Consider the following 13304-nt stretch of genomic DNA (forward strand, 5'->3'; position numbering starts at 1 on the left):
GTTCTGCTTTTAGCAAGTGCACCATTCATGAAGGGGGGATGGAGTGAACTGGTGCTTTAAACCCTCTTGGCCGCTGCTCTTTTTGGTGACCAAACTAACATGCGACTGTTTTATTTTTGGAGTGGTTACTCTGTTCTGTGTCCTCTTCTGTGAAACTGGCAATGGATTAACTTCCTTTCCCACTGTTTTCTTATTGTGGAATAGATATTAAAGCGGGTTACATGCCTCTCCTTCACAGATGGCCTCATTCAGTACTCTGCAACAGCAGATATAACTGTTTGATTCAATCCAAACTGGATTAAAACCAAAACAAATCACAAGCTGTTAAAGAAAGTGGTGAATGCAGGTAGATAGTAAGAGGTATTTAATGCTAGGCACCTTGCTTGGACTCCCAGAAGGGGCTATTAAAGTGTCACTCAGATGAGCATCACAGTTTTTCTGCATCTAAATTATCATTGTTATATTGGGTGGTCTTTTGTTAGCTTTGGGTCTGTCTGAGCAAAGATATTTTTCCTGTATAGATCAAACTGTGAGGTTGGGACCACTGCCATTTGTGCAGAAGCCTGTTTCCAAACATCTGCGGGATGTGGTTGGGCGGACAAATCGGCACTGGATAGAGACGGGTAGGACAGAATTTTGGGAGGAAGCTTGAGGTTTCCCTGGGGCAGGATGAGCTGGCGCTCTCATTCTTGACAGGTGCTAAACCACTGCTTTGAAGACCGGTGTATTTACTAAGGTAGTGGATAGACATCAACTACATGGTGGAACAGTGGGGAAAAGCAATTCTGAAATGTTTGTGTGTCCTATTTAAAAAAAAATTTCCTAGCAGTTACAGTCACTTTAGTGAACTCCGTGCTTAACATTGTACAGATTTGTAACTACCCTTTTCTTCAGAGTTACGGTTATACATCTTGCTGTAAATTGTGATAGTCAAGATGAATATTTAATGTCTTTATATCTGCCAGAGACTGGAAGTTAATGGCTGCATTTTGCACTGATACAAGCAAACATTGTTTATTTACAGCAGAGCTAGTGTTGATTTTACATGCTACATAATAATATGAACAGTTTAATATTTAAATATACTAAAGAAAAGGAAATGCTAAGAGCTGTGTTTTGCAAATCCTTTTGAAGGAGATGATCTTCAAGTAGTAAACATTACTGGTGCACAAGACGGTTTTTACAGGTGTGATCCCTGTGGTAGGAAGTGACTTTGTAGGCAGATAAAGGAGTGTCAGGTCCAACAAGGAGTTAAATCTAGAAGGCTGAATTATTCCTCCACAGGAGGAATTCTCTGCCATAGGAGAAGGTTCATGAGAGAAGTTTGTATGGCTTTGAGGCCTGTTGTGTTTAGAGAAGTGATTGTCTGCTTTCTACTCTTTTTTTCCTTCTTTTTTCCCCCAAGTTTGCTGTCTTATTTTGATAACCACAGGAACCTTTAATACAACAAATTGGTTTTTGTTTGTAGTATGTAAGGAAAACTTATTTTAGCTGACAGGGACTTTTTAAAGTCTTTATATAAGTTGTCAGAAAAGATAATTACAAAAATATATTCTCGTATTGCTTTGTGTTTGTTGAGCTTTCTGGTTGGTAGCAATAATTATCATGAGATTAGTGATTAAGTAATAACGGACTGACTAATAGAGAATCAATGAGTGCTAGAGGAGAAGATTAATAGATCTGAGATTTTTGCTTTGGGCATGGGGGTACATTTAGAATGACTGTCTCCTCCGTGGTGTTTCTCTGGGATGACATGGGGTGCTTGACCACAGGTTTGCCCTGTCTCTTCAGTGGTGTGATGGGGCTGATGTACCAGCTTCAGCTCGTCTTTACTCTGTATCTTTCTCATCTGTTAATTGGTAGTACAGAACCAGCTTCTGTAAGGTGGTTGTGACAGCTATCAGTAAAGATGATCATAGAAATTTTAAATATTACTGGTATGCTTTCCAGGTAAATGAAGGGTACTTTTCTAGACAGATTGCAATTAATTTAGCTGGCTGTTTGTAAGCGTGCTCACAGTTCATGGTAAATCTCAGAAAGGTACTTATTTACTCTTACTTAATCACAAATGCTCATTAGAGTTGTAGCACAGTAATTACATAAATATTTAGAGATAGATAGCAATGCTTTGAAAAAAACCTAAAAATGTACGTTGGGCACTTGGAGTTCTTCAGCAGCTTTTGGGTTTTTTATGCTGTTTTATATTAGTGCAAATCTGTGACAAATTTTGTATAAAGGCTTCTGTGTTAGTTGTTAACATGTAGTTCTTTGGCACAATGCTCTGATCAGATTCATTTGTTTTTGGGGAGATTAATATTTTCAAATTTAAATACTTGTAAATGATAATCCGAGTGAACTGTTTTTATGAATTGTTTCCCCAGGAGCTGCTTTTATCCTGTGTTCAAATTCAGAATGTATTTTTCTCTTTGCTCTTTTAGTATATGTACGTATAAACTGATTTCACTATCCATTGTTCAGTTCTGAATTTAATCAGGGATGTTAACGTGCTCTGCATGTTGTTTCTGGCTTTGTACCAGAATTTTGTTGACGTTATCTTTTATTTACTAGCATTAAAACATAAGTAATTGAGAGAACAAAAAAATTAATGTATTGATAAGCAACTAATACTTAGAAATTAACTTTTGGAGAGTCCTAATTATTGAACATAAATGACAAGTTATATTATTCCTGAATGTTTGACTAGAAATAAATTATGTTTGGGGTTTATCTCTGCTGGTCACACATATGATTTATGTCATCTGTTGATCTGTAAAAATTTCTGGCCTGTCACTTTTTTGAGGTTGCCCTTACAATAAGGGATGGAAGCTTATATTTGTAAAAACAATGTATTAGGACAATAATATTTTCCAGGATTATTTTTTGTATTAAAAAAATAATTCCAATAATATTTTCCCTTTAATTTTTTCTGAAACTACAGTGGAATCTAATCTTAAAAGTCAAACAACAAAATTACATTAGAGAAAATGCTGTATTTGTCTTTGCTTCAAAACAAAAAAAAAAGGAGCAAGTGAATTTTATTGCAAATCTTTTGATTGAATGATGTTTGCTTTCTTCTGAGAGTCAGTAGTTTGCAGGAAGATAAAAGAAGTATCATATACAGCAAAGTCTATGAAGTGTTTTCTAAATTAATCATTTTTGTTTAACCTCTTCGTTTATTCATTCATTTTGTGCTGCAGGTGGAACTTCAGTTTCAGTTAAATCGCTTACCCCTCTGTGAAATGCATTATGCCTTGGACAGGATTAAGGACAACAGTATTTTGTTTCCAGATGTCAGCATGACTCCCACCATACCCTGGAGTCCCAACAGGTACAAAAATGCAAACACTTTAATATCAAAGATTGTGTGGTAATGCAGTACTGAATTTCTCATAACAGATGGCTGAAATCTGCCGTAGAACAGGAAGCATGCCTTGCTCTTCATTAATGGTGAAGATGGTTCAGAGATGGGAGTGAAACTGTTCTAAATAAAACAAGAAAAGCGATCCTCTGAGGACTGGAATCTGTTGATTGGTTTTCCCTGTGGTTGAGCTGTAGTTTTGTAGGCATTGCAGTTGTATTGTAGCTGTAGAAAACAAATCTGCTATTGTTATTTCCTGTTCTGCTGTTCTTCACTGAAAATATGCATGATACTTTATGGGAATGTAAATACCAGTTACAAGGAGTTTGCTGTGCAGGATCTCAAGCATGCAGACTCCTATTTGCAAGAATTGATCCATTAGTACTTTTTGAGTTTGATGCAATGAGCCCAAGTTTGGACATATCACTGAGGGGGATGACTAAGAAAGGCATGGGAACGAGTCTTAGAAGGACCAGCGTTGCACTTGCAAGCAGTCCTGAGATTCTTTGTATACATATCTTAGAGTTTCCTTTATGAAATTATAAGCCCCTATGTCATATAAATACTTTTAAAGAAACTTAAGGCTGATGCAGTGATGCAGTGAAAATAGTTTGTCTCGAAGAGGAAACTTATGGAAGAGAAATGGGGGGGCTGTGTTGCTCAGGGAATATGGTCAGTATTCTTGCTGCATAGGGAAGGATAAAAGAGGCATGAGGTTTCTGTACTTAGAAACCAGGGAAATGAGAGGTATGTGGAACTGATAGCCTGTACAGCATGTGTGGTGTCTTGAAGGTGAGAATTAAGAGTGCGATTTTGATGCAGTACAAATCAGAAGATAGCTCAAGGATTAAAAGGAAAGTGATCTGGCCAGAAAGCTGAGACAGCAAGATAACATAAGACAAAAATTACTGGAAAAATTTTAGTTTGTCTTTGGAAGTGTCGGAAGAACAGAAATGATAGAAGGGTGGGAGCGGTGTTCTGGGTGAGGATGATTGCTGCGTGCATCAAAGCTTTGACAGTATGGCCAGAAAGGAGGGAACAGGTCTTACATAGAGTTATACTACGAAGCTAATGGAGGTCAAGGACAATCTGTTCACTGACTTAACTAAGTTTTGAGTGAATCTTACAAGGAAATAGTGTTTAAGAATAGTTTGGAAGTAAGCAGTGATTTCAGTAAAAAGAAGGTAAGTCAAGTAAGCTAGAAATTTATCTTCTCTGTTTTCTGTCAAGAAATTTATATTTACAGAAATTTACACATCGGTTGTAGTTGATAAAATTGTATTTGTATAATGTTTTCTATTTTTTATATACATAAATGATATATATAATGGTTGTAGTTCAGATTAAGTCAGTGTAATAAGCATGTTTTTTTCCATCTGGTGGCTTGGTTTGCCCTGCCTTGAGAATCAGTACTTCTGACTGACTCAAAACTGTCTTTGTCTCTGTTTTTCTTCTATTTTTGTTTTATGTCCCTATTACAGTATTTCTTAGTCTCCTGCCAGCTTGTTGTTCATAGCTACCTTAGAAGTTAGGAATTCAGTCAATTCCCTCTTGATGTTACTCCCTGTTGCTAGCTACTACTGAATAGAAACTTTCCCAGTCTGTAAGCAGCATAGTGCTTGTACCAAAGCAGATCACATTACTAAAGTATGGCCATATGTGCAGCAGTGACAGGTGTTTTTTACTATGCATGTCTACTTTTAAATCTGTCAGTGGGAATATTAAAAAAAAACCTGTGCTCATTGGAATTTTCTGAAAGCATCTTCCTCGTAATGCTGGTATCACTAGTTGGTTACAGCAAAAATCCTTTTTTTTTGGACTGCTTTCCCATTAGAGGTATGTGCCTTAATGATCTCAAAAAAAAAAAAAAAAAGTAAGGGGAAGTTTGTAGTTAATCAGTAGCCATTAGTTTTTTAATTATTTTTTAATTTCTTAGTAGATAACTTTTACCAAACCTTGGGGTTTTATAACTGTTGACTTTTGAAGTTGACAATGTAAATATGGCAGGGAAGAAACATAACCAGTGTTACATTTTGCATAGTAATAGTAGAAAATCATTGTCTACTTGCTTTTGTTATCAGATGATGGTGCAGCATATACTTTTTAAAAAATGTGTACTATGCAGGTTAATGATTGTTAGGTGAGATAATGTAATTGAGAGATAGTTAGATTCCTTCTGAAAAAAAAAAAACCCCAACAAAATCCAAACCAACTGATTTATTGCAAAAACAATTTTTTTTGAGATTTAAAGCATGTGATTGTTTTGCTAGACTTGTTGATTTGTTTCAGTGTGCATCAGAATGATACAATCAATACAGTATCATATAGGCTCTTTAATTTCTTTAAAGTTTTTGAAATCTTAGCTCATTTCATTTCTGACTGACAGTGGATTGTCACAGCTTCTGTTTTTAAACTCTGTTGCCTCCTTTTGTACAGACAATGGGATGAGCAGTTGGACCCTCGACTAAATGCTAAGCAGAAGGAGGCTGTTCTGGCTATCACTACTCCACTTTCAATACAACTGCCTCCTGTTCTTATCATCGGTCCCTATGGGACAGGAAAAACGTTCACTCTGGCTCAGGCAGTCAAGCACATACTCCAACAACAGGATACTAGGTGAGATGGGGCACTAAATATAGAGCGATACTTGATTAGCAGAGAAGATGTAATTTTTTTACTTGAATTCAAGTGAAAGGTAGAAATATAGAATTTCCATCCAGCTTAAAAACAAACAAAACCCAAGCCATCCGTCATTGTTTCGAATGATAAAGTAATTTTATAGTCTTAGCCTGTATTTTCCATTTAGAACAGAACTAATTAAAATTGACAATATGTAGAATGACTGTGATGTGCTCGACTTGGAAAATTTTGCAGTATGCTAGATAATAAAAGCTGTTCCTTACTTAAAATCAAGTCTAGATTAATAATCACAAAATAATTATTGAAAAACTGTTTGAACTTTAAATCTTTTCATAACTGAAGGATTTGAGTTAAAGGGCTGAATCATGCAAGCTACAGTAGGTTAGTGACTAGTTTCATTAAGACAAATGTGCAGGAAGATGGCCACTGTTTCCTTTTTTTTGTATTCTACTGCTTTGAATTGTTTTCTGTTTCTTCATTGCTTTTTTATTTGCACCATTTATTCCAGCAGGATTCTCATTTGCACCCATTCTAATAGTGCTGCTGATCTCTACATAAAGGATTATTTACATCCATATGTAGAAGCAGGCAATCCCCAGGCAAGACCTCTCAGGTATTTTTTTAAGGCTTATTATGTATCTATAAAATACTATTCTTAAGAAAAGGTGTCTATAAAAAAAGGTTAAAGAACTTTTAAAACATAAAAGCATATTGGCGTTACCAGCAGTGCTTTTAAAAACATAGACTAAAAGGAACATGAAACTTTGTCAACATAATTTTGGGTCATTTGTTAAATAAAAATAAAGACATCCTTTTTTAAGCTTTTATTATTCTATTGATAAATGTGTCTTTCCTAATGAGCAAACTTTTGATATGCTCCTCTAAAAGCTACTATGATAAAATAAAATGGACTTTAATTGTATTTTAATTCCAGAAAATTTTGACTCACACTTACAATGATAATTTGGAAACTGGGGCTACCCACCTGGCTTTTTGAAGAAAAATTTTGATGTCATAGGAGCTACGTATTTAGAGAATCATGTGAAAGTAGTTTGGCCTCTTCTGATAAGCCAGTTTGAAGTCACTGTGTATGTGGTTAAATCTACTTACCGTGATATTTTGGGGAAATTAGTTCAGGAACAAAATGAAGAAGAGGTGGAAACTTTGAGCAAGGAGGGTAAACTTGCATAGAAATAGTTAAGGAGGGCAGAAACCTGCTCCTGGGAATATTTTGCACAATAATCACAATATATACTGTATACTGCTAGCTTGGTATATATGTTTTAAATTCTGGGCATCATTTTCTGAATGCCAGTGTGTGAGTTTTTATTATATTATTAAGAAAACGACTCTGTATGTTTACTTGCTAGTTATTAAAAGCCATTCTGGACTTTTATTTTATACAACGTCAGTAAAGCCAGTGAAGTTATGTGAAACGGGTAGATTTAGAACAGGTGTAAATTCTCTTAGGTTTGCTGGCTTTAGTTGCCATGTGACATTTTACAGACACTGAGGATCTGGCCAAGGAAAAGAAGGCAGCTTATTTTTGAAAAGTTACCTTTGATCTGGTTGTATTTTAACACAGATTGTCTTAAGGTGATTTGTAAAGCACTTTGTGATGAAAAACATTATAGTGTCTTAATTTTGTAGTGGGAAAAAATCTGTGTAATTGACACTTTCAGGAATATTGAAGTGTGATTTAACAGAGCAAGGAGTTAAATACCGTTTTATTGTGGTTGCCAGGCTTTTGCTACCTTCTTTTACATGCTGTATTCAACTATATAGTCCAGTCTCAGAAATACTTACGAAAAACATACATAAACAAAAGTGGTATTTTTCTTACGGTTAAAATATATATACATATTTGCCAAGAAAATTACAGCACATAATTTAAAAGTCACTGAATGTTTGAATTTAAGTATAATTGTCATAGTATTTGTTATGAAGCCTTCAGAAAGTGCTGCTGTAGATTGTATGATATTGTTGAAATAGTCACGATAGTGCTATAAAAAGTAAAAGCTTTAGAAAATGGAGGCACCTCTGGAATTGTGTATATATATTTATGGATCCACAAGTATATATGTTTTCAAATAAAAATATATTACATATAATTGAGAAGCATATGTTGTTTGAAAGCCAACTGTGTGTTGACCTGATCTGGCAGGCGTTAAAGGGTCAATTTATCTGAGTCGAAAGTTAGAGCTATGTGAGACTAATAGCATGAAATTAGTTATGGATCTGTTACCTTTCTTACTGACTCTTGTCAAGATATATTTCCAAATTAAAATCATTGGTGTTAGTTTAAACAGTGCGCTCTGAGCCTCTTGCAATAGTTTAAAGGAAACATCAAGTGGAGTAGAAGCAGTTAATTATCAAAGCTGGATGTGCTACTTGCAGAGTTTGATGTGTTTCTAAATGGCTGAACAGTTTGCTTTAGATTTTTTTCCTTATTTACTCTACAAGTGAGGAGTTGGCTGAATAGTATCCTTGCTAAAAGTGTTTCCATAGCTTAGTGGGGAGCACCATAATATTTATGTTGTTTTTAAAGAAAGAAAGCTTAACTATTTAACATTGTTTGAGTACTGAGAACTGTGTAAACATTTCTGTAAATTTCTGTGGGTAAAATGTACACTAAATAAATTATCCTGTCGGTGATGCGACATAAAAGTTTGAAGCCTAGAGTTTGAGGTTTTTTGTTTAAATATCATGTTATAAATTCATATTTTTTCCTAACAAAATAACTTTCTATGCCCTTTGGAAAATGCAAAGTCAGAACGAACACTGAGAATTTATGTTGAGTCTAAGTTCTGCACCTAAATAAAATAACCGATGAAGCCTGAAGGCCAAATTCTCACAGTCCCGATGCCCATAAACAAATTCGTACAGAGGAAAAAAAAATGCCCCTGGGTTTGATTAGATGATTCAGCTGTATTAGAGGCACATTCCAAAACCTGACTCTTACCGAAGAAACTTGACACTGAAACAATTTTGTTGTACTTACGTAAACTAATGCAGAAGTGTTTCTGAAAGAAAAAACCCCAATCCTAACCTACAGTTAGGAGGAAAGAGCCTTCGATTAGGTGCTTCTGTTAGCTGCTAAGACACTTGGTTTTAAGTGTGGAGAAGCAGGCACCTTTAGGCGGTGAGTCAGAGCTGTAAGAGGTAGTAATTGGCTCCTAATTTGTATACCCTTTTACTCTGTGGATGTGCTTCTCTCTCCATCAACTGCTAGAGTATTCAGGAGGTAGGCTGCTGAGGTGCAGGCACTGTAGCTATATACTTCAGATTATCACTGTCCCCTAAAAACTCCAGTCAAGACCTAGGAAGCAGATAGCAGCAGTTTCTGTGTATGTTTCTGGGCATGCAGTGGTTGAGTTATCTACTGTTTATTACTATTATTTTACTTGCATTTTTCAAATTTAGCTGTATCCATACGCTGGGTTTGTATGTAATATTAGGGGAAAAGGAAGGAGGTTGTTACTACTTTTATCTGTATTTTTAATATTTTTATCTTCCTTTATTCCTAAACATGTTATTGCTGACTATCAGTTCAGAAAATAAGTTGATTCTGTTTAATATATCTCAGCTGAAACCTCTCCAGTTCACTTTAAAAATATTTTGATTGTAACATACATGTGTAAGTACTGCATGTGGCCTGAAACCAGATAGCATTAGTACGCGGCTGCTAGTTTCAGGAGATACCCAGACTGTAAGAATTAAATCATTCAGAGCAAACTAGAGTTTGAATTAAGAAAACCCAAACCAAAACCCCAACAGGTTTTAAAGGACCATTGCCCTTTTTTCCAAATTGCCTGGAGTAAAGTTCTTGTACTGAAAATGGTATTAAGTTATATTATCAAATGTTAGTTTATAAAATAAATGCCTCTTTAGCCAACCCCCGCCTGCTGCCCCCCCCCCCCCCCCCCCCCCGTTTTTTTTTAAACTCTAGCTTCTATCTTATGCCATCCTCAAAGGAAGATTGATTAAAAAAGCTAACTTTCAGGTTGTAAGAAAGATTCTTCACGTGCTTTCTGCATCCCAAGGAACATGCTTGTTTGTGAGAATGAGCCTCTCTTTGGAGGTGGATCAGAAGAAATGGAAGAGGGAAATCAGGTGCTTTTAAAGTTTTCTTTAGGCTTCTTGGGACTACTTAGTTTTGGGTTTGGTTTTTTTTTTATGGTCTTTTAACAGAGGCATGAAATAAGACTGCTGGATTCTTTTTTCCTCTAAGCTTCTGTATTCTTTTTGCTTGAGGGATTTCAGGTGAGAAATAACTGCACAAAATCTGAGGAGCTGGGATTGGAGTTTATCGAAGAGTTCTTTGGTGCACAGCCTCAGGGGAGAATCCTGGCCTTTTTATCAAGAACTGGGAGGAGTTAGTGTTTTCCAGTTCAGAACAGGGAAAAGAAGTTTTGAAGAACTTAAATTTAGTCCCCATTCACTCTGTTGTAAGGAGTCATGAGAAGTGGAAGTCACTTTTGTAGGACAGGAGTGCAAATGAAACTCTGTTTAGCCTCCCTCAGAGGTTCTGACTCTAGAGTCCCCTTTTATTAACTTTTAGAAAGTGTATTTTAAGTAATTTAGGAGCTATCCCAGCCTGAAACATGAACAAGAAAATGATTGTGAATCTTAATTACTGATAGAAATTCACTACTTTTGCAAATAGCCTATTGTACAAATGGATACTTTGATGGAACTTTATCAATGGAAGCAAAACATGAAAGATTAGGAAATACACAGTTTGACTAACATTTAATAGAAATATTCGGGCAAATTTCTTTTTTGACGTAATGGCTGGAAAATTGATGGAAACATAGGTTAGCTGACAGTTCCATTCTTTGGCTTATTGGCTAGAGGTCCACAGAAATGAAGGCTTTTGTTGTAGATAGCCAGATGCCACATTTAGAAATAAAAGTGGTATGAATTTTCACACAAAATGCAGATTCTGTACATGTTAACTCAGCATTAGTAAGTACAGTGGATATATTCGGTGCTTTTGTTTGCAGAAGATGAGTCCCTAATCCATAATCTTCTGGGATTTCCATTTCAATGTTGTGCTTCTCTGTGTATTTGCTAGTAATTTCACTGCCTGTGGTTTGGGTAGATCTTAGTCTTCAATGTTTTAATTTCTCCAGAATGAAAGTCTTGATGTGAGGCACATGATGTGAGAAAATACACTTTCATGTGAGCTATGGCTGGTTTTGGTTTTGTAGGTGCAGTTTTTGCTCGTCTTTGTACCTGTAGCTGCACACTAACAGAATGTGTTGCAGGTACTGATGAACATTTTGATTAGTAACTGCCCAACTCTGCTGGCATTCAGGTACTTTGCTTATGCAGGTATTAAGATTAGAAGGTTAGTCACTTGTTTAATCAGAAGTTAAGGGTATGCTGCAGAGTGAAACGTTGATTTGTGTTAAGCTGGTAAAACCCATTCTTGTAGTGGGTTCCTCCAACTTTAAGAAAAAAACCCTCAACCTAATAATGAAATTATAGGAGATTTTATTAGCCCAAATTGCACCTGAGAAAGAAGTCCTTCCTTCAGTGTGGCTTACTTATATCACGACACTTTCGAAGTAGTCACATCTGTCAGGTGCTTTTATGCCAGTGGTGAATAATAGCTCTGGGATACCGTTTTGATCTCACATCAAAATAAAAGAAATTAATGGGTAAGCAGCAATGCAGTTTGAAATGCTGTCAGCCAATCTGTGAGTCACACATAGTTGAGTTTTTGTAATAAAAGACGGTGCATGGTATAATAATGACTAATAACCATAATATTTTGCATTTCAATAGCACCTTTCATCTAAGAATCTTAAAGTGCTTTACAAACATAAACTCACAATAAACTCATTAATCCTCACAGTACTCCTGTGAGATGGTAGGTAAGTATTACCCTCAGTTAAGATTGAGAAACTGAATCGTATGAAATCTGACTGAATGGCTGGGATAAATAGTAGGAGCAAGATAATCCCTGCTCTACCTTGTTTTAGCTATTAGGCCATGACTTTGTGTTGGTACATTGATATAATAACAGTTTATGAAATAAAGCTTATCAGTTTGATGGCTGATAAGAAATAAATATATTGGGGTAACGTTAGAAGGTTCTTGTTCTGAGAATGACTCAGGAGTGTGTTGCTTGCTCCTGCACTGAACCCGGTCTTAACTGGAGTAACCTGTGGTCACAGTGTCAATTTTGGTTGGTTGTGTTGTGAAATTTAAAAGCCATTTGGAATACTGCAGTGCCTTTGCACCTCTCTGCATTTCATTTTGTGCTTATTGTCCAAAATGGATGTTGTATTTTCACAAACCAAATTTATTGTAATCCTAATAATTGTTTCTCTCACGTTATATGGAACTGAGCTGTAATTTTCAAATGTGAGTGGACATGTGCTATCCGAAGTCCAGGCAGTGCAGTCTTGTTTTGCACTTAGGTACATAATTACACTCTTCCAAATGCTTTATTAATGATTTGGGATTTGTAACATGGGTGCAGGAGAAAATAAATAATAGTTAAATCACACAGCATTAAGTCCCATATTTAGAGCTGAAATTAGTTTAAATCATTTCATCTTAATTTGCTTTGGAAATAAGTGAAAATAACTTTAAATATTAATATCTATACAATAGTTTCCTGTAGTTTAAAGGTTCCACTTTAGATTCACAGTTCTTACTTGGTATGGATTACATTTTTTGAGGAACACCCCATAGAGAAGCCTTTTGACATCTTTATCCAGATCCTCAGCTGGTGTGCTTTGTTATATTTCTGTATACCTCTGTGGAGTTATTTATACTGTTTTCTGGGGCATAGTCTTTGTGTCTTCCCTGTTCCTCTTCCATTTAGCTAGAGTGGCTGTAACAATTCGTCACTTTTTAAGAAAAATTCATCACTGATCTCATGATATGGTGATTAAAATTATCTTACGTGTCATGGAAAGATATTTGAAGTCCAGTACTTTGCTGACAACGTCCTGATATTTTTAGACTCTAGCCATCCTTTTTGGCACTGTTTTCTAATTCTTTTATACAGTGTATCATAATTATGGCCCTGCATGATAAAAAGATGAATATACTTCCTGTCTAGATCCTAGAACTCAGAAGACACATAGTATGTGTAAAAGGAAGTACAGGATTTTATTAATGTCTTTTGAAATTTTTTTTTTAAAGATCCTATGGCTGCAGTTGATGAAATGTGCAGACCACTGCAGCTCTGTCAGTTCCAAGACTATGGGCTATATTTATTTTTCAGCTGAGGAACTATTTCTTTAAAATGACTTTACTGATAGTTTAAAATGGCTTAGACATTGAT

General features: G+C 35.7%; 1 protein-coding gene across 5 annotated transcripts in view; it reads left to right on the forward strand.

Moving 5' to 3' along the window:
- The window catches only part of HELZ (helicase with zinc finger), a 92008-nt gene that overhangs the window by 42942 nt on the left and 35762 nt on the right, over positions 1-13304 (forward strand). For 3 of the 5 annotated variants that reach the window (XM_069799329.1, XM_069799334.1, XM_069799330.1), the window contains 3 exons: positions 3198-3328; positions 5795-5974; positions 6507-6611. In XM_069799329.1, the coding sequence (XP_069655430.1) occupies positions 3198-3328; positions 5795-5974; positions 6507-6611 (416 nt within the window). The remainder of the gene's footprint in view (positions 1-3197; positions 3329-5794; positions 5975-6506; positions 6612-13304) is intronic. The other 2 variants (XM_069799332.1, XM_069799333.1) reach the window with 2 other exon arrangements.

This window comes from Haliaeetus albicilla, chromosome 12 (genome assembly GCF_947461875.1).
Source record: "Haliaeetus albicilla chromosome 12, bHalAlb1.1, whole genome shotgun sequence".
In the NCBI taxonomy this organism is placed as follows: domain Eukaryota; kingdom Metazoa; phylum Chordata; class Aves; order Accipitriformes; family Accipitridae; genus Haliaeetus; species Haliaeetus albicilla.